Source organism: Indicator indicator, chromosome 33 (genome assembly GCF_027791375.1).
Source record: "Indicator indicator isolate 239-I01 chromosome 33, UM_Iind_1.1, whole genome shotgun sequence".
NCBI lineage: Eukaryota > Metazoa > Chordata > Aves > Piciformes > Indicatoridae > Indicator > Indicator indicator.
Genome location: NC_072042.1, coordinates 5,566,027 through 5,586,810, shown reverse-complemented (window position 1 = coordinate 5,586,810; position 20,784 = coordinate 5,566,027). Strand labels below are relative to the sequence as shown.

The 20,784-nt window shown below is 56.1% G+C and overlaps 2 protein-coding genes across 2 annotated transcripts; one reads left to right on the top strand and one right to left on the bottom strand.

The window, feature by feature from the left end:
- The first annotated feature begins 373 nt into the window (after window positions 1-373).
- On the top strand, window positions 374-4,322 carry PPIE (peptidylprolyl isomerase E). The gene is made up of 10 exons (XM_054395254.1): window positions 374-404; window positions 495-593; window positions 771-814; window positions 1,482-1,508; window positions 1,710-1,791; window positions 2,105-2,205; window positions 2,322-2,445; window positions 2,528-2,713; window positions 3,293-3,435; window positions 3,948-4,322. The coding sequence occupies exons 1-10, from the start codon at window positions 374-376 to the stop codon at window positions 4,014-4,016; spliced, it is 906 nt and encodes a 301-aa protein (XP_054251229.1). The 3' UTR covers window positions 4,017-4,322.
- A 3,191-nt stretch (window positions 4,323-7,513) lies between these two features.
- On the bottom strand, window positions 7,514-19,104 carry LOC128977611 (bone morphogenetic protein 8B-like). The gene is made up of 7 exons (XM_054395199.1): window positions 18,690-19,104; window positions 13,944-14,136; window positions 12,241-12,389; window positions 11,027-11,224; window positions 10,281-10,360; window positions 9,270-9,380; window positions 7,514-7,663 (listed from the first exon to the last, which is right to left on the bottom strand). The coding sequence occupies exons 1-7, from the start codon at window positions 19,102-19,104 to the stop codon at window positions 7,514-7,516; spliced, it is 1,296 nt and encodes a 431-aa protein (XP_054251174.1).
- Window positions 19,105-20,784: the final 1,680 nt, after the last annotated feature.

Here is a 20,784-nt window from a genome sequence, read left to right as displayed (position 1 = left end):
GCAACCTCCTCTCAGGGAGCTGGAGAGAGGCAGGGAGGTCCCATTCAGCCGCCCCTTGACCAACTCTCCCCGGCCCTTTTCCACCGGGCAGATTTCCAGCGCCCCTAGCCCGGAGGGCTGCAAGGGGGTGGTGACTGTGACCGGGACAGACCGGTTCTCGATGCCGCTTCCCTGAGGGCGGACACCGGTAGCACAACAGTGCTGGGCTGCACCCTCCGTGCAGGGAGCCGAGCACCGTGTCCTTAATTTCACCTGCACCGCTCCCGTTCCCCAGCTGCGGCACCGTTCCCGCTTCGGCCCCGCCCCGTCCCGTCCCGTCTCCGGTCCCTCCGGCGGAAGCGCGGGCGGCGGTTCCGGGGCGGGCGGCGGCAAGATGGCGGCCACCAAGCGGGTGCTGTACGTGGGTGAGTGGCGGGGCCGGGCGCTGCCCCGGGCGACGGGGCCGGGGCCGGGGCCAGGTCCCGGTAGGCGGTGACGACTTGTCCGCCCCGCAGGAGGGCTGGCGGAGGAGGTGGACGAGAAGGTTCTGCACGCTGCCTTCATCCCCTTCGGGGATATCACCGACATCCAGATCCCGCTGGACTACGAGACCGGTGCGTGGCTCCGGGGCTTGCAGGGGACCGGGGGCGGGGCTGGGCTGGTCCCGGCTGGCGCTGCCGGGAAGCATTCCCGCGGCGTGGAGTGAGCAGTCCCGGGGGAGAGAGGCGCTGCTGGGTGGCTGTGGGACCGCTGTCGCTGCTGCCACTGACCGCCTGCTTCTGTCCCTGCAGAAAAGCACCGAGGGTTCGCCTTCGTCGAGTTCGAGCTGGCGGAGGTGAGGAAGGAGCAGGTGGTTGAGCTGCTCAGGTCCTCCTCTGCCTCCACTCCTGTTCATAGAGTCGGGGAATCGTTGAAGATGGGAAAGATCATCGAGTCCCAGCCATTAACCCAGCAGTGCCAGGGCACCCCTTAAACCATGTCCTTCAGCACCACATCTCCATGGCTTTGAAACCCCTCCAGGGGATTCCAACCCCGCTGCAGTCAGCAGGGACATCCCCAACTAGAGCAGGTTGCTCAGAGCCCTACACAACCTGACCTGGGATGGTTCCAGGACGGGGCACCTCCCACCTCTCTGGGTTCTGACAGGGTCTCAGAACCCTCAGTGTAAAACATTTCTCCTCTTTTCTCCAGCCTGAATCTCCCTCTTTTAGTTTCAAACCATCACCCCTTGACCTGTCACAACAGGCCCTGCTCAAAAGTCTGTCCCCAGCTTTCTTACTGACCCCTTTAAGTCCTGAAAGGCCACCAGAAGGTCTCCCTGGAGCCTTCTCCTCTCTGGTGCTTAACCATCCACCAGTTCTGACTGCCCTGGGGTAACTGAGGTTTAGGAGCCCAGTCCTTTGGCACTCTTTATTGCAGTGAGCTGCTGGGGTGTGATGTACTGAGATGGAGAGAGAGAAAAAAATGCTGATAATGATTTCCTGTTATTTTTCTTTTGGCAGGATGCAGCAGCAGCTATTGACAACATGGTATGGAGCCTGCTCCTGTTCATCCACTTGGCTTTGCTGTCCTCCAGAGTGAGGTCCTGTGTGGTGTGGGCTACACAGAGAAAGCCAACTCTGTTCTCCTCTGTTTTCCTCTGACTTCTGCAGGGATTGGGGGTCATGATGATTTTTTTTCTTTTTTTAACCTTCTGGTGGGCTTTGTCCTTTTTTTTTTTCCCTCTGCAGAACGAGTCTGAGCTCTTTGGCAGGACAATTCGTGTGAACTTGGCCAAACCAATGAGGATTAAAGAAGGATCCTCCAGGCCTGGTGAGTTGGTGTCCCGTGGAGCTTCTTGTATCAACCTCTCTGCTTAGGCAGAGCCTCTGGATGCTGCTCAGGTCCTCCTCAGATACATTAATCCTCAGATCCAAGGTTTAGGGATCCTGTTTAGGGATCTTGAGGATCTGAGCAGTATCCTAATGACCAAATAACTTAAACAACCCAAAATATTCCCTGGATGGAAACCCTCTTGGCTGCACTTCTAATTGCCACATCTCAGATGTGACCCTGACCTGTGCAGCCATGTGCATGCTCCTTCTTTTCAGTTCCTCTGCTCTGACCTTTCCTTCTGCCACCACAGTCTGGTCAGATGATGAGTGGCTGAAGAAGTTTTCAGGGAAGACTTTGGAGGAGAATGCAGAGGAGGCAGGAGCAGAGGCCCCCAAAACAGAGGCACAGGAGGTAGGGTAAAGAGCTGCCTGCAGCCTTGCTGTCTCAAAGGCATGAGGCTGGCTGTCTCTGGAGGTAGAGCAGAGGGATGTCATCTGCACTTGCTTTTTTTTCCTTTCCCTGCCCAGGGTGAGCCTCCTGCCAAGAAAACTCGAGTCAACCCTCAGGTGTTCATGGACATCAAGATTGGAAATAAACCTGCGGGGCGGCTGCAGATCCTCCTGCGCTCGGATGTGGTGCCCATGACCGTAGGTGAGTAGGAGGTCAGCCTGGGGGTGTGGTGGCTTCCAGCTGGGACACAGCTTTCACTGCTCTCCCCTTTGCCCCCACACAGAGAATTTCCGTTGCCTCTGCACCCACGAGAAGGGCTTTGGCTTCAAGGGCAGCAGCTTCCACCGCATCATCCCCCAGTTCATGTGCCAGGCTGGAGACTTCACCAACCACAACGGCACTGGCGGCAAATCCATCTACGGGAAGAAGTTTGATGATGAAAACTTCATTCTCAAACACACAGGGCCAGGTAGAGCTCTCTTCCCAGGCAGGGGCTGGAGAGCAGAGTGTCTCAACATCATCTAAGGGGTCACACTTGGGCTGTTTTGACCTAGAGCATGTTGACAGCAGCAGCCCTGAGTTACGGTCTGTGTTGGGTGAACACTTCTGCCATGGTGTAGAATCTGCCATGGTCAGACCAATCCCTGTCATCATCATTCATTCCATCCATGGAGATACTCTGGTTTCCAGTATCACATACTGGAGAGAGCACCTCAGAGCTGCTTTCCTGTTTGATTTTAAAGGAAGGATGTCACAGTGTGGCTATAAAAAGCAGAAAAAAACAAAAAAAACCCAAGCAAGTTTGTCTCCACCCAAACAGCTTTTCTGTTGCTGCAGCTAAGAAGAGATGAGCAGTCTCTCTCTCTTTCCATCTTTCATGGCTGCCACTGGTTTCCAGTAGTTTCTGTGGAGTTTAATATTTAGAGGCTCTCCTAGAACTTAACAGCATTTTGTGAGGCCTGGGAATGGGTTTGGCTGGAAGCAGCGGCTCAGGTGCTGGAGCTCGCCGCTCCCACCCCAGCCATAGCACAACCCTTTTGGATCACAGGGCTGTTATCCATGGCCAACTCTGGCCCAAACACCAATGGCTCCCAGTTCTTCATCACCTGCGATAAGACAGACTGGCTGGATGGCAAGCACGTGGTGTTTGGGGAGGTGACGGAGGGCATGGACGTGGTGCGGCAGATCGAGGTAGGGCAGGCCAGAGCTTCCCTCCTCCCCTCTTCTCCTCTTCCCCTCTTCCTCCCCTCTTCCTCCCCTCTTCCTCCCCTCTTCCTCCCCTCTTCCTCCCCTCTTCCCCTCCTCTTCCCCCCCTCTTCCCCCCCTCTTCCTCCCCTCTTCCTCCCCTCTTCCTCCCCTCTTCCTCCCCTCTTCCTCCCCCTCTTCCCCCCCTCTTCTCCCCCTCTTCCCCCCCTCTTCTCCCCCTCTTCCTCCCCTCTTCTCCCCCTCTTCTCCCCCTTTTCCTCCCCTCTTCTCCCCCTCTTCTCCCCCTCTTCTCCCCCTCTTCTCCCCCTCTTCTCCCCCTCTTCTCCCCCTCTTCTCCCCCTCTTCTCCCCCTCTTCTTCTCCTCTTCTCCCTCTCTTCTCCTCTTCCCCATCTTTCCTTTCTTCCCCTTCTTCTCTCTTGCCCTCCTCTCTTTCTCCCCTCTCTTCCTTCCTGCCCTAGATGTTGTGCTTCTCATTCCTGCTGCTCTTTCCTCAAAGGCTCAAGGCACCAAAGATGGGAAACCGAAGCAGAAGGTGATCATCTCTGACTGTGGGGAGTGCCCCTGAGCTCAGCCCTAAAAGGGGGCTCTGGATGGGGTGAGCCTGGCCAGGAAGGGGCTAGAGAGAGCTGGGCTGGGATGAGACAGCTCCATGACCCCGTGGCAGTGCCCAGCACCTGCAGCTTCTGTCGAAATCCCCCTGCAAAGCTTGGAGTGAAGATGCCTCTGGACAGTGCTTGGGGGTCTGGCCCCACCAGGGATAAATCACATCTCAGCCTGTACCATCCTGCACTGCCCAGGGTTCTGTGCACCATACTGCACAGCAGGTTCTGCTGCTGTGTTCTGGGGAGTCTTTATGTTTGGTAAAAATAAAACCTAGTTTTGAAATTACTGAGGCCTTGGCCCTCTCTGTTGGGTTCTGAACACTGTGTGAGGATGAGCTTTGCTTTTGAGCAAAGATGCTCCTTTCTTTTTGGCTTTTTGGCTTTTTTTTTTTTTTTTTTTTGGCATTTGACATCTTCTCCAATCCAGTGCCCAAATCCTGGCTCTGGGGCAAGCTGCCTCTGCCAGGGCAAGAAGAGCAGAGCTGAATCTCTCACACTTCTCCAGCAGCAGGACCTGGTGGAGGCAGTTGTGGTGGCCCTGGCTCTGCAGTGTTCTTTCCCATCGGCAGAGGGAGGTAGGTCTCCATCCTGCGGGGAAGGCAGCCTGGTCCGAATCCATCTCCGTCCTACAGCTCCCATTTACTGGGATGTGTCAGTGGGAGAACAGAGAGAGCCTTTGCTGGGCAGGGCAGATGGTGGAAGCCCTCAGCTTCCACCCAGCCACGAGCACGTCCTGAGCTGGATTTCATGTGGAATGAGCAGATAAAAGCTTTTCAAAGAAGCAAGGCTTCTGGGGAAGCCAGGCATGCACAGGGAGCAGCTCTTGGGTGGTTTATTAGGGTTTTTCCCTTTGCATTTATCTAAGACCTCACCTGGAGTGCTGTGTCCAGCTGTGGAGCCCTCAGCACACAAAGGACATGGATCTGATGGAGTGGGTCCAGAGAAGGGCCACAAAAATGCTCAGGGGGCTGAGCACCTCTGCTGTGAGGACAGGCTGAGGGAGCTGGGGGTGTTCAGCCTGGAGAAGAGAAGGCTCCAGGGAGACCTTAGAACTGCTGCCTTCCAGTACCTGGAGGAGGCTACCAGAAGGCTGCAGAGAGACTGTTTGCAAAGGTCTGCAGTGGCAGGACCAGAGGCAATGGTTTGACATGAGAGCAGAGCAGATTTAGACTGGATGTTAGGAACAAGTTCTGCATCATGGTGGTGCTGGAACACTGCAACAGGTTGCCCAGGGAGATAGTGGAGGCCCCATCCCAAGAGATCTTCGAGGTGAGGCTTGACAAGGCTGTGAGCAACCTGCTCTGGTGGAGGATGTCCCTGCTGACTGCAGGGGGGGGGGGGGGGTGTGTTGGACTGGATGACCTTTGGAGGTCCCTTCCAACCCAAACCATTCTAGGATTGTGTGTTCAGTGACACAAGGTTCCCCAGCTCCCTGAGCTGAGAAACAGGCCAGGCCTTTGCCTTTGCAAAAATCACAGCAAATAAGTAACTTAATTGTGCAAACAGCACAAATTGTGTGGCTGCAGCTCGGTCAGGAGCCCAGGGGAAGCATCCACCTCTGAACACAGCTGGGGAACCACAGCCTGCCCTAAAATTCACATCACAACCCTTTGGCCAGGCTCATTTGCAAGCAAACAGGTACATTTTTAGCTGATCCTGGAGATTTTTTTTCTCCCCCCCTCCATCCTCCAAACAGAGCTCTGCTGTGCTGTGACATTTATTTTACAACAAAGAGCAAGAGAACTTTGGTGTTGACTTTCCAGACTAGGTGTTTATTTTATAACAGTGCCATAGCTCAACAGGGATTTTTTTTTTTTTGTGGGTTTCTTTATTGATTTCCAACTGGCTGAGTCTGGTGAAGCAAACAGGAGCAGGTTAGGCAGCCAGCTCCTTAACTGGCTGAGAGTGTTTTGATGAAGGGAATGAAAAGCACTTGGTTAGACGTGGCTTAGTTGGGCACATGTGGCTAGAAATAGCTCAATCCCAGAGCAATTGAATCATACAATCATAGAATTGTCAGGGTTGGAAGGGACCTCAAGGCTCATCCAGTTCCAACCCCCCTGCCATGGGCAGGGACACCTCACACTAGATCAGGTTGCTAACAGCCACATCCAGCCTGGCCTTAAAAACCTCCAGGGAGAAACCTCCCTGGGCAACCTGTTCCAGTATCTCACCACCCTGATGGGGAAGAATTTCTTCCTAACATCCAATCTGAATCTCCCCATTTCTATTTTTGTTCCATTCCCCCCAGTCCTATCACTCCCTGACACCCTACAATATCCCTCCCCAGCTCTCTTGTAGCCCCCTTCAGATACTGGAGGGCCCCAATAAGGTCTTCTCAGAGGCTTCCTCCCTTGTCCTGGTTACCCTTCAGCCCAAAAATGCTTCCAGCAGACCCTGCAGCAGCCTGGGAGCCATCAACACATCAGCCAGGGAGGAAACAGCCACAGAAGGAGGCACAAAGCTCTCTCCTGTGTTTATAGCTATGGGCCTGGCTGCACTTGTCTCATTCAGGGTCCTGGGAGAGGAAAAGGTTCCTATTATTTACATCCACTTCTAGGAAGGGGTGGGAGGGATTTATTAGTATTATTATTAATAATTATTAATCATTATTAATGGTCTTTGCTATGATGCAGCCCATGAAGCTCCTCTTCAACACAGGCAGCAGAAACCCAGTGTCACATTGATTTGGTGGGGCTGGAATGGGGAAAGGGTCAGGGATGGGATGTGGAAAAGGACAGGGATGGGATAGGGAAAAGGACAGGAATGGGATGGGAAAAAGTAGAGGGATGGGATGGGGAAAGGGACAGGGATGGGATGGGGAAAGGGACAGGGATGGGATGTTTAAGGATGGGATGTTCAGGGATGAGATATTCAGAGATGGGGAAAGGGGCAGGGATGGGACTTGAGGGATAGAAATGTTCAGGAATGGGGAAAAGGACAGGGATGGGCTGTTCAGGGATGGGACATTCAGGGATGGGGAAATGGATAGGGATGGGACATTCGGGATGGGATATTCAGGGATGAGGACAGGGGCAGGAATGAGCTGTTCAGGGATGGGACATTCAGGATAGGGCATTCAGGGATGAAGACAGGGGCAGGGATGGAACATTCAGGGATGGGATGTTCATGGATGGGGACAAGGATAGGACAGTCAGGGATGGGAAAAGGGACAGGGATGGGATGTTCAGGTATGGGGACAGGGATGGAATGTTCAGGGACGGGACATTCAGTGATGGGGAAAGGGAAAGGGACAGGAATTGGGACTCGGAGAGGGATGGAATGTTCAGGGATTAGGACAGGGATAGGACGTTATGGAATGGGGAAAGGGACAGGGATGGGATGTTCAAGGGTGGGGACAGAGGTAGGACACTCAAAGGTGGGGAAAGGGAAAGGGACAGGAATGAGGACACGGAAAGGGATGGGATGTTCAGGAATGGGGCCAGATGTGAGCCAGCTGTCAGTGGCAGCCACAGGACTTCACCACCATGTTGCGGTGCTTCTTGAGGATGACGTTGTTGTTGCTGTCGTAGTAGAGGACAGAGGTGGCACTGAGCTTCGTGGGGGCACAGCAGGCCTTGGGCACAGCCTCAGGCTTCATCAGGTGGACCTGGGGTGGGTGGAGGGATGGAAGCCATGAGCATCAGTGAACGTGGCTCCAGACAGAAGGGGCGGGGGGGGGGGGGGGGGGGGGGTGGTAAAAGCAGGGGGGGAAAAAAAAAATAATCAAACCAGCTCTGCAGAAAAAGGAAACCCAAACCCCTGGGTGAATGGGGAAATTATTTGCAGCTTTTTACACAAATATTTATCCTCAGCTCTGGGCAGTCCTTGCTGCAGTTTATATTGGAGCAGGGTTTGTGGCACTGTGCTGGCCAGGCAGCCCCTTCATTCATTTGGGAATTTCTGGGCTTTTTTTCTCTCTGTAAATAGGGAAATGGCTAAACAAAACAACACAAAACAAAAAATAAACCAACCAACCAATCCCAAAATAATAAAAATGCCATCAGGGCAGTGCAGGTCTCTCTCCTGGTGGGGGTAGGGGTGGTGGAGGGAGTGCTGCAATAGAGATTCTCCTTCAGGGCTGCAAATTCAACCTTGTGCACTAAAACTGCAAGCAGCCAACACCTCTCTGAACACGACTGCCCTTCATTCCCAGCTCAGGACAGAGGTTATCCCAGCGATTCCCTGTGCAGGAGGAGCCGGGAAGCTCAGAGGCTGCTGGCTGCATGCAGCCCTTGCTGGCTCTGCCCGACATGTGTGATTAATTTATTGCAGGGGCAGCCCGGCTCTCCCAGCTCGGAAGTCTGGTGTTTTTGCTGTCAAACCCTGCTATTTGCAGCACAAACTGGGGCTGGCACCGTGCCCCAGTCGCCTTTGCTCCGGCGCTTCCCAGAAGAGCCGGATCCGGGCGCCAGGTGATTCACATCCTGCCCGAACAGCTCCGTTTTGGGAAAAGCGTTGGGTTTAGGGGTGTAGGGTGGGGGAGATCCCCTCCCTGCCGCTGCCAGGATCGTGTCCAGTGCCGGATGGGACCTCTGGCAGCTTCATTAATGGCAAAATTAAACCCCCTCCAGGTGCCACCTTCAAAGGCTCGGCCGAGGACTCGGCGCTCCCTGTAATTAACCGCGAGCACCGGAGCCGGTGTGGCTCTGCCATTGGGAAATCAAACACTCACAGGGCAGGAAATTCCAGAAATTAAAGCACCAGCTGGGCTGTGAGGTGAGTTGGGGGGGGGGGGGGGGGGGGGGGGGGGGTTGGGGAGGGAAGAGAAAAAAAAATAATAATAAAATAGGGCATTCAAGTTTTCCTGCTTGGAACATGCTGAGCCCAGCATTTCGTTGGGGACCTCAGCCCAAACCCTCAGGAGGAAGCTGCATGGGCAACGTGGTGCCCTTCCCCACGGCTTAGCAGGGGAGCAGCCACCCAGCTGTGCATGCACCTGTCCAGATGTCCATGCACCTGTCCAGATGTCCATGCACCCATCTAGATCTGCATGCACCCCCCCCAGATGTGCATGCACCCATCCAGATGTGCATGCACCCATCCAGATGTGTGCACCCCCGCTTTGCTGGAAGCTGAAGCTAAACTGCACACTGCCCTAAGCACTCCCAAAGAGGCACAGCCAGCCCCAAACTCAGCTCTTCCTGGGACCCAGTAGGCTCTCTCTGGGTTTCCTCTGTTCCCCCCCCAGGGCTGCCACTGCAGATGGCACTGACCAGGGACTGCAGGATGGCATGGTTGGTGGCATTCATGCAGGAGTCCAGGGGGAAGGCACATTCCCCCTCGCAGTAGTAGGCTGAGTAACCCTGGGGGGCGATCACCCAGTCCTGCAGAAGAGAAAAGGAGGTTAGAGCAGTAAGCAGTGTGGGCTTCACCCCTTCTGCACCCCTTCATCCATCCCCCACCTGCAAAACCAACCCTCCAGCTCCTCCCAGAGTGGCTGTGCCAGCAGCAAGAGTTTATTTGGGTTTTTTTCAGCGTGAGCCAGGAGTTGTTTGGGGTCTCAGAACCATAAAAGTCACAGAATAGTGGGGGGTTGGAAGGGCCCTCTGGAGATCATCCAGTCCCACCCCCCCCTGCTAACAAAGGCTCACCCACAGCAGCTTGCCCAGGGTCACAATGTCCAGGTGGGGTTGGAAGCTCTCCAGAGGAGACTCCACAACCTCTCAGGGCAGCCTGCTCTGGGGCTCAAGCACCCTCACAACAAAGAATTTTCTCCTCATGTTGAGGTGGATCCTCCTGGCTTCCAGTTTGGTGTCCATCCTGTCACTGAGCACCACTGAAAAGGGATTGGCCTCATCCTGTTGTCCCCCATCCTTTAGCTCTTGCTGAGCATTGATCAGATCCCCTCTGGGACTGCTCTTCTCCAGGCTCAGCACCCTCAGGGCTCTCAGCCTTTCCTCCTCACAGGGATGCTCCAGGTCCCTCCCCATCTTTGTGGCTCCCCTTTGAACTGGGGAGCCCAGAACTGGACACAACACTCCAGATGTGGCCTCACTGGGGCAGAGCAGAGGGTCAGGAACACCTCCCTCAGCCTGCTGACCACACTCCTCTTCTGCACCCCAGGACACCAGTGGGGTTGTGACAGTTCATATTTGCCTTCCCACCTCCCAGGACGGGGCTGTGGCAGCTCCTGGCTCACATCCAGAGAAGCCAGGCTGGGAAGGAGCCCAGAAGAGGGACAAGGATGGTTTATTTTCCATTCCCTTCCCCCAGGAGGTCAGTACCAGCCAGCCCAGGTCCTGGAAGCTGACGTAGAGCTCGTGGCGCCGGCAGACCTGCCGCCCGTCCCCGGCGTGGACGTCGTCTGTGGGAGAAGGGGACAGGGGCAGCCCCAGGGGGTCAGTATCCTGCAGCCCACCCCCCCCCCCTGCTGCAGCCAGCCCTGCTCAAGGGTAAGGCTCAGCAGCCCCTGTGATGGGGTTTAGTCCAGAAGAATGAAAGAAGAGGAGCCCCCATCGTTGCACAAAGGGAAAAGGAGCTCCAGACCAGCCTGGAATTTGGTGTTCCAAGACTGGGATGAGGAGGATTTGGCAGGGAATGGTTAAATCCCAGCTCTGTTCACAGGGGAGTTGGTTTTGAGGGTTTCCCAAAGTAAATGGGCTTGGGAAAGGTGACACTTGCCACTCTCCTCCTGCCTGAATGGCTTCCTGGAGGTGTGACAGCCTCCTGGGGCTGTGATACTCTCCTGGGGCTGTGACACCCTCCCTGGGTGATGCCCTCCCTGGGTGATGCCCTCCCAAGGTGGCCTCAAAACCAAGGGCAACGATGCAAAAAGTCCACATGCAGGAACCCCCCAGGGCACAGCCCTGCCTTGGGCACATCTGCACCTCCCAAACTGCAAACAACCCCAGGAGCTCTTTGCTCTGCTTCCCTTGGGGCCGAAAGGGGAATTTCTGAGAAGGCAAGGTACTGAGAGAAGGTTGCTTGATCCTGGGACCTCTTCTCACCACCACCACCCCTAAATTCTCACCAAAAATCCCTGGCAGCTTGTTTGGGTGGGGGAGGTCGTTGCTCTTCTTGGGTTGCTGCCTCCTCCTCGGGGGCTTGGCCGCCCGTGTGACGCGCGTGGGGCTGGAGCTAGCCCTGAAGAAGGTCACCATGAAGGGTTGCTTGGAGCGGGGTCCTCGGCGCCCCAGCAGCCCTGCTGAGCCTGGGTCAACGCTGTGCCCTGCAGGGGTGGCACCAGGTGAGGCTTTGCTCCCAGAACGAGCTCATTCGGTTAAGGCAAAGACAAAAAAAATAAAAAAGAAAAGGAGGAAATTTGCAGTGGGGAGCTGAGGGCTCAGCATCCTGAGCTGGATCATCAGGAAGAAGTTCTTCACTATGAGGGTGGTGGAACACTGGAACAGGTTGCCCAGGGAGGTGGTTGAGGCCTCTTCCCTGGTGATATTCAAGGTGAGGCTCAACAGGGCTCTGGGCAGCCTGATCTAGTTGGGGATGTCCCTGATGACTGATGTCCCTGATGAGGTCGAACTGGATGACCTTTCAGGTCCCTTCCATCCTGGACCATTCTATGATCCCAGGGCTCCTGCTCTGTTCTTTCCCCCCTGGGCAGCAGCCTCTTAGCCTCATCCTGACCATGATGTGAGGCAATTCAGGGGCAAAGCCCAAGTGAGACCCATCCTGCTCCTTACCACTGGGGAGGAAAGCTCAGTGCACTAGGAGGGAAGAAGAGCACCCATGGCTGCCACTTCTATCCTGTGGGAGTGGAGATGCTCTTTGTGCTCCTCAGCATCATTCAAAGGCACCTTTGGAGCACCCTTGGTGAGAAGGGTCTGAATGCTGCTCTGCACTCCCTGGAGGTGGGCAAGAAACTTTTGGCCATGGCACTCTGGGACTCGGTTTAATGTCCATGGTTGGACTTGATGATCTTGGAGGCCTTTTCCAGCTGAGATGATTCTGTGATTCCATGAGCATCCCTCCAGGTAAGGAGCTCATTAAGTGCTAATGGGGTTATTAACAGCCCACACCAGCAGCCCCATTAGCATTAATGTCCTTGGGAGACTTCTTGCTGGCAAACCCAGCTGAGTTCTGGTGCCCACAGTTCTCCTGCACAGCTGGAAATCTACAACTGCAGCGAGGTGAAGCCTCCCCACCACCTGCCGTGGCACCAAGAGGGGATAAGAGGATTCCAGTTGCTGGGAATTCGGCCCCAGCCCCTGCAGGCAGGTCAGGCAGGCTCACCATCAGCTGTCTCCACGTAGAGTCGCAGCCCCAGGTTGTATTTCCGATCCACTAACCAGTGGCTGCTGGCAGCTGTGACGTCAAACACCAGCCAGCCCTCGGTGCCAGCACGCAGGTCCTGGGCATCCAGCAGGAACAGGTCAGACTCCCTGTGGGAATGGAAGGAGAAAGCTGAGCAGGTGACTAACAGCACCCAAGGGGCACCAACGCCAACCAGCATTCAGGGAAATGAGGCCTCAGTGCCTGTGTCCAAACAGGTCCTGGCACAGCTGGGTCAGGATGGCGGCTCCCTGGGCCTCAGGCTGTGCTGGACATGATGGTGGCACCCTGGCAGCTGCCCTGGGAAAAACAACCTCCCAGCCCCGGCTGGAAAGCTGAGGTGTGGCTTTGGGAAAGCGTGGGAACAGCTGGCGGCAGCGGTGCTGCTTCCCTTGGTGTTTGTATGGTGGTGGGAAGGGGAAATGCTGGGGCTGGGGCTTGCAGGGGCAACATCTCCATCCCCATTTTCATCTCCATCCCCATTTTCATCTCCATCCCCACTTTCATCTCCACTTACATTCCCATTTCCATCCCCATCCTCATCTCTCCATCACCTCCATCTCCATCTCCACCATCTTCATCTCTATCCCTATCATCTATCCCACCCCAATCCACATCCCCATCTTCATTCCCATCCCAATCCCCATCCCCATTCCCATCCTTCTCCATCCCTACCCCCACCATCTTCATTTCTATCCCTATTGTCTTCTTTCCCATCCCAACCCCCATCCCCATCTTCATTCCCATTCCCATCCTCAACCCTGTTCCCATCCATCCCCACCCTCATCCTCCTCCATCACCACCTTCATCTTCATCCCTATCTCCATTACCTTTTTTCCCATCTCAATCTCCACCTTCATTCCCATTCCCATCTTCATCTCCATCCCTATTCCCACCCATCCCCATCCTCACCCTCCTCCACCACCACCCCCATCTCTATCCTCACCGTAACTCCTACCTCTATTACCTTTTTTCCCCATCCCAGTCTTCATTCCCATTCCCATCCTCATCTCCATCCTCACGCTCCTCCACCACCACCTCCATCTCTATCCCCACCATCACTCCTATCTTCTTTTTCCCATCCCAATCTCCATCCCAATTCTCCTCCATCACCACCCCCATCTCTATCTCCGCTGTCTTCATCCCTATCTCCATCACCTTTTTCTCCATCCCCACCATCTTCATCCCTATCTCCATCACCTTTTTCTCCATCCCCACCATCTTCATCCCTATCTCCATCACCTTTTTCTCCATCCCCACCATCTTCACCCTATCTCCATCACCTTTTTCTCCATCCCCACCATCTTCATCCCTATCTCCATCACCTTTTTCTCCATCCCCACCATCTTCACCCTATCTCCATCACCTTTTTCTCCATCCCCACCATCTTCATCCCTATCTCCATCACCTTTTTCTCCATCCCCGCTATCTTCATCCCTATCTCCATCACCTTTTTCTCCATCCCCACCATCTTCACCCTATCTCCATCACCTTTTTCTCCATCCCCACCATCTTCACCCTATCTCCATCACCTTTTTCTCCATCCCCACCATCTTCATCCCTATCTCCATCACCTTTTTCTCCATCCCCACCATCTTCATCCCTATCTCCATCACCTTTTTTCCCATCTTCATCCCCACCCTCCCCAGCCCTGTCCCTGTCACCTGTTGGAGTGCTCAGCAGCCACCTCGTAGATGCTGAGGTGCAGGCTGTCGTTGCTGTGCCTGCTGAGGCTTTGTGCCTTGTAGATGCGGAACTCAGCAGCTGTCACCGACTCCCCCGTGGGCACCTGGGTCAGGTCGAACCTGAACTCCTTCCAGTATGGCTTTGGTGAGAAGATGTCCCGGTCCTGCTCAACTGAGGAGCAAAAAGGGTCAGGGAGGACCATGCTGGACCCTCAAAAGGCTCAAGAAGGTCCATACTGGACTCTCAAAAGGCTCAGGGAGGTCCATACTGGACTCTCGAAAGGCTCAGGGAGGACCATGCTGGACTCTCAAAAGGCTCAGGGAGGTCCATGCTGGACCCTCAAAAGGCTCAGGGAGGACCATGCTGGACCCTCACCATGCCACAGGTCACCTCTTTCTTTGTTTTCTTCTGGTTTATTTTTTTCTTCTTCTTTATTTTTTTTCCTTTTATTTTCTTTTAATTTTTTTCCTTTTTTCTTTCCTTTTTTCCCCTCTTTTTTTTTTCTTTTTTCAGACCCCACATGCCCTCCAGCTCCTGGGCTCACCACAACTTATGGTATAAATAAAGCCCAGGGCCAGGCGGGCAAGGGCGGATGTGGAGAACGTTTCCTGCTCCCTGCCCGGCCAGCTGTGGCCAGCTGTGACCAGAAGGATGATGCTGTGGGGAGCTGGATCTGTCCTGCTCACCCCCTCCCCAGGGGGGAGCATACACCAGTCCCCCAACCCAACTGCAATCCAATCATTTTGGTTGGCAAAGCCCTTTAAGATCATTGAGTCCAACCATTCTCTGACTCTACCAAGCCTGGTGCTAAGCCATGGCCCTCAGCACCACATCTCTGAACACCTCCAGGGCTGGGCAATCAACCACCTCCCTGAGCAGCCTGTGCCAGGCTTTGAGAACCCTTTCAGATAAGAAGTTTCATGGAATCATAGAACTGTTTGGGCTGGAAAAGTCCTCTAAGATCATCAAGTCCTCCACCACCATGGCCACACTTCTTTTAACACCCCCAGGGACAGTGACTCCAACACCTCCCTGGGCAGCCTGTTCCAGTCCCTGACCAGGCATTCTTCTAAAGTCCAACCTAAACCTCCCCTGGTGCAACTTGAGGCCATTTCCTCTCCTCCCATCACTTGTCAGCAGGGAGAAGAGCCCAACCCCTACCTCACTCTAACCTCCAGTTTTCTGGCAAATTAATAAACGGCTGCAAAGTTACAACCCAGGAGCTGCACCCTGAAACCCCCCAGAACCCTTTTGCCCAGGAGGAAAACTGGGTGCTGAGCTGGTGCTGGGGATGTGTGGGTGCTGGGTTCCCCCCCCTAGATGGCCAGGAACCCATGGTGGTGCCTGGGAACCTGCTATTGATTTGAGGAGGGTTGACTCAGCCTCATGGCCAACCCTCAATTATCTGTGGGTGGATTATCCGGATTGTGGATGAGACTCACTAAAAAAACCCAACCCAAGCTCTTTTGCTCTCCCTTGCCCCTTCCTTCGGTGTTTAATGTCTCACCCCTAGCAGCTGCTGCACCTTTCCCCAAAGCTAAATGCCACCCTGTGCTCCCACCACCCCCCAGAAAAATAACAAACCCCAGGATTAGACATCCATGGCCGTGGGGTCATGCAAGGAGATGCTGAGCTCAAACCAGGCTGAGTCCTGCTGCTCCCAGTCCCAGCATGCTCCAAATCTCTTCCCAGAGATGGAGTGATGAGGCTGCTGCCCTTCATCATCCTGCTCCCCAGGTTGTTTTTAGCTCCACTTTTCTCCATGTGAACTTTCTCTGTTGCTATATACTGAGCATCAGTCGTAATTACTGGTCCTGGCTGCTCCCCATGATCATTTCAGACACTGAATTAGAAGGAAATGCCAGGGATATTCGACCACATCAAGTGCTCTGAGGCCTAAAATAGGTTTAAAGGAGATGTGAGGAAGATGCCATCCTTCCCTTGCAAGCAGGGGAAAAATAAGCTCCAGAGGCTTTCCAAAGCAGGGAAAGGTTTTGGAGTTATCTTGTAGCTGAGCCTCTGCCAGGCTCCTGCTCCATCTCATCAGTGCTTCTCCCATCCTCCTGAGGTGACCATCAGGAGGACCATTCCCCTCACTCCAAGAAGGACATTGAGGTGCTGGAGCAGGTCAAGAGAAGGGCAGCAAGGCTGGGGAAGGGTCTGGAGAGCAGGGCTGGGGAGCAGCAGCTGAGGGCAGCTGGTTGTGGTGGGTTGAACAGGGACTAGGCTAAAGTTCCCCTTCAAACTGTGACACTGGTGAGGCTGTGGCTTGCCAGAAAGATCATGGACTGGTTTGGGGTGCAAGGAACTTTTAAAGGTCACCTAGTCCAATTCTCCTGCAGTCAGCAGGGACATCCCCAACTAGAGCAGGTTGCTCAGAGCCCCAGACAACCTGACCTGCAATGGTTCCAGGAATGGGGCAGCTCTCATCTCCCTGGGAAGCCTGAGCTAATGTCTCATCACCCTCATCAGTGAACCAATTCTTCCTTCTCTCAAGCCCAAATCTCCCTCTTTGGGTACAAGCCATCCCCCCTTGTCCTGTCACAACAGGCCCTGATCAAACGTCTGTGTCCAGTTTTCTGCTCAGCCCTTGAAGCACTGAAAGGCCACCAGAAGGTCTCCCTGGAGCCTTCTGTTCTCCAGGCTGAACAAACCCATCTCTCTCAGCCTGTCCTCACAGCAGAGCCCTTCCAGCCCTGCCAGCATTGCTGTGGCCCTGCAAAGTGCTGCATCTTTCCTGGTGCCCTGTGCTCAGCCCCATCCAGCCACAGGCCAAGAGCCCAAAACATCTGGTGGCAGACAGAGCTGCTCCACTGCTTCATCCCGAGCCGTGCTGGGGGAATCCAGCCACATCCCAGGGCAGCGGCGGATGTTGGGAAGGGCAAGGGAGGATGTGTGTTGTGATGAGCCATCACAGGGGGCTTGGACACGCTGAGAGCCTCCTCCTCCTCCTCGCCTTCCCGTTACAAGCCTCTCAGCTCTGTGATTATAGCCTGTGTGTAGCTGTGACTCACGGGCTGGTGCCTCAGCCCTGGCCGAGAAGCAATCTCAAAGCCCATCCTTACCTCAGGCTTAAAATTACACCTGAGTCCTTCAGCTAGAGCACAGAAATAGCACAGGGCAGTCCAACATCAAGGGCTTGATCTCCACACCAAGAGGGAGTGAGAAGGATAGGCTGGGGCAGATCCACCCAACCGAAGGTGCCCAGTGGCCGCCCATGGCCCGGAGGCCCTTGCTGCCCAAACTGGGAGGTGTTTGTGCACTGGGGGAGGTTTGTCATCCATTTCCCCTTCCCAGGAAAGAGGTGTGCCGTTGGGAGCTGCGCTCCAGCCCGGCTCACACAGGGCTACGTGGGGTGGCTGGGAGCAAAGAGGTCCAAGTGCCCAATGGAAGCAGCGACTTGCCCCATTTGCATGTCCCAGCAGGGTAATTGTGCAGCACATTATGCAGGCAAATGAAGGCCACAAACAGGGAGTTCATTAACATGAAGGGGCTGATGAAGCCACAGAAATCAAAGCCATTCAAATTGAAGGCTGGAAACTCTTCCCCAATTCTCCTGGTTGCTCCAGGAGTACCAGGAACGGGAGCGGCACCAGCAACTCTGTGCCAACACCCCTGTGCCCATCCATGTCTTAGTACCCTTCTCTCCACATCCCTTCATCAGTCCCCCTGTATCCACACCCCTGCACCAACATCCCTGTACCCACATCCCTGTGCCAGCACCTACACCTCCCAGGTGGCTTCCCAGACTCCCCTGAAGATCCCACCCCGGTTGTCACCAGCCTTGGCCGTTCTACAGCACCCTGTGCAGAGCTTGGAGGGGTGCAGGAGAGGAGCCCTGTCTGGTCCGTGGTGGTGCCATGGTGAGGCAGCTTCTCATCACATGCCCTTTGGCAGCAATCAAATCCAGCCTTGCTCTGGGGAGGCATCCCTGAGCCCAGGGCACCAGCCACATCTGCAGCTCATGGACCAGGACACTGCCCTGTGCCTGCTGGCACCCTCTGCCCACACCTTGTCCCCTGATTTTTGCACAGATGCTCCTCAGACTGCTTGAGCTTGGCTTGGACAGGGACCCCAGAACACTCTTGAAGAGATGAGCAAGGCAGGGAGCAGCTCCGTATCCAAACCCCGGTCTGTGCATCCTGCTGGGTTCAGGGCACCCCAGTGCCTGCCCTCGCGGGGGGACCCCTCACCCCCCAGATTCTCATGGCCCGGTCCCCACCCGGTGCCCCCACAGGCTGCGGTCCTTTCCGTGCGCCCTGGTCCGCTCCGGTCGCCCGGGTTTCCTCCTGCGTCCCGGTCCTGATCAAGCCGCCTGGATCCTGCCCGTGCTCTCCAGAGTCTCCGCACTCTCTGGTCCCTCCGGTGAGCCCCGGTCTGCTCCGGTCCTGCCGGTCCCCCCGGTCCTGCCAAAGCAGCCTAAATCCTGCCCGCACGCCCCCGGTTCGCCCCTTCCCAGGCTCCGGTCCTCCCGGTGCGCCCCAGTCCTGTTGGTACCGCCGCACGCCCTGGTCCTCCCGGTGTCCCCATGGGCTCCGGTTCCTCCGGTCTGCTACATTCTCCTCGCTCCTGTCAAAGCCGCCTAGCTCTTGCCCTCACGTCCCAGTCCCTCCGGTGCGCCCCGGTCCCCTCGCTGCCCGTGCAAGTCCCATTTGTCCCGGTGATCCCCCCGTAGACTCCGGTTCCCCCTGCCGCTCCCCGGTTCTCCCGGTGCCGCCGCTCACCCATGTTGACCAGGCTGACCACGGTGTCCGCTCTGCTGACGACGCTGCCGGGCGGGGGGCTTTGGGTGCTGAGCCCGGTGAGTACCGGCCACGACACCGCCGCCTCCTCTTCTTCCTCCGCTTCTTCCTCCCCGGCCACGGCATGATAGAGGTCGAGCATGAAGAGCGGAGCGGCGGCGGCGGGGGCGCGGGTGGGGGCGCGGGGCCGGGGGCGGCCGGGCAGCCCCAGCACCGCCAGGATCTCCCTTTGCACATCTCGCCGTTCGCCGCCGCTCAGCCGCCGCTGCAGGAACCCGTGGAGGCGGCGGCGGAGGACGCTGCCGCTGCCCAGCTGGCACAGAACCGCCGCCGTCCAGAGCAGTGCCAGGGCCCGCAACGGGTACCGAGCCGCCGCTGCTCCGTGCCCCGGTCCCATGGCCACCGCCAGCGACCGGGGTCCCCCTCCCGCCCCCCCCCCCCCAGCCGCCAGCCGCGGCACGGCCCCGGGCACCGTCCCGGCACCGGACCGCCCCGGTGGGGCGAAGGAAAGGGATGGTCCTGGCAGCAGCACCGCCCCGGCCACGGCTGCGGGATGTCCCGGCCCTCCCCGCCCGGCGGGCCCCGGGCAATGGGGTGCAGCGCTGGGCACGTGAACCCGTGGGCAGCCATCCCTAGGGATGCTCAGCCTCGTGGGCATCCAAAGCCATGGGCACCCACCCCTAGGGATGCTCACCACCATTGGCATCTAAGTCTGTGAGCACCCAAACCCATGGACATGGATCCCTAGAGATGCTCAACACCGTGGGCACCAATCCCTAGGGATGCTCACCTTGGTGGGCAACCAAACCCATGGGAACACAAATCCACTGGCACCCATCCCTAGGGATGTTCACCCTCAGATATTTATCCTTGTGGGCAACCAAACCCATGGGCACCCAAACCCATGAGTGTCCACACCCATGGGCACCCAACCTGTGCCAACCCAACCCTCTCAGGCCCTCATTTCAGCAGCACCCATTGCCATGGGCACCCCCCACAATGCACCTTCACCCTGTGCACCCACCCCTATGGGCACCCAATACCTCGCCAACAATCCTGTGGGCACCCAGCACCTCACCCACACCCCTGTGGGCACCCAGCACCTCACCAACACCCTTATGGGCACCCAACACCTCACCAACACCCCTGTGGTCCGCAACATGTCACCCACACCCCTGTGGGCACCCAACACATCACCCACACCCCTGTGGGCACCCAGTACTTCACCAACACCTTTATGGGCACCCAACACCTCACCAACGCCCCTGTGAACACCCAACACCTCACCAACACCCCTGTGGGCACCCAACATGTCACCCACACCCCTGTGGGCACCCAACACCTCACCAACATCCCTGTGGACACCCAACACCTCACCAACACCCCTGTGGACACCCAACATGTCACCAACACCCCTGGTGGCACCCAACATCTCACCAACACACAATGCAGCCACACACACCTCACCAACTGGCAAACACCCGAGATCTATTTCCAGCACTTGGGCACCCACACCACCAAGCACCCTCACCAGTGGGCACCCACACCACCAAGCACCTTCACCAGTGGGCACCCACACCACCAAGCACCTTCACCAGCACTCCCCCATCCACCTGGGCCCTCTCATTTTGGGGCTGGTGGTTCCCTGCTCCCTCCTGGAAGCAAACCTGAGTGCAGACAGCTCATGGCTGGGCAGAGAGCCCTTGGGATCACCAACTCCAGCTCCCAGACTTTGGAGAGTCCAAGGCTGTGGAAGAAAGCAGGAGGCCAGGTGGTTTTATTACTGCAAGCAATTTTAATACAAAAACGTGTCTGGTTTGGAAACAATTCATTGGTAGAGCTTCAGGGTGTTTTGCCTCAATTTCAACCAATTGAGAGAATCACACAGCAACGTGGTCTGAGCCAGGGAGGATGAAGAAAGAAGAAGAAATCCAGGAGGAGCTCAGGTGAGCTCCTTTCCCCTCCACCCCCACCCCAAACCCATCTCTTGGTCACTTGGATTTTATTACAAAGAAAAAGTAGTGTACAAAAACCAGACAGGACTCGTCGCAAGGGTGCTGGTGAGACTCATTTCAAG

Excerpts from the sequence above, each read along its gene's own strand:
- LOC128977611 (XM_054395199.1), bottom strand. The coding sequence starts at position 19,104 with ATGGGACCGGGGCACGGAGCAGCGGCGGCTCGGTACCCGTTGCGGGCC. Across the intron at positions 14,137-18,689 it reads GGTCAGCCTGGTCAACATGG|TTGAGCAGGACCGGGACATC; the intron begins GTGAGCGGCGGC and ends TTTGCTCCTCAG. Across the intron at positions 9,381-10,280 it reads TCCAGGACCTGGGCTGGCTG|GACTGGGTGATCGCCCCCCA; the intron begins GTACTGACCTCC and ends TCTCTTCTGCAG.
- PPIE (XM_054395254.1), top strand. The coding sequence starts at position 374 with ATGGCGGCCACCAAGCGGGTGCTGTACGTGG. Across the intron at positions 1,792-2,104 it reads AGAAGGATCCTCCAGGCCTG|TCTGGTCAGATGATGAGTGG; the intron begins GTGAGTTGGTGT and ends CTGCCACCACAG. Across the intron at positions 3,436-3,947 it reads ACGTGGTGCGGCAGATCGAG|GCTCAAGGCACCAAAGATGG; the intron begins GTAGGGCAGGCC and ends CTTTCCTCAAAG.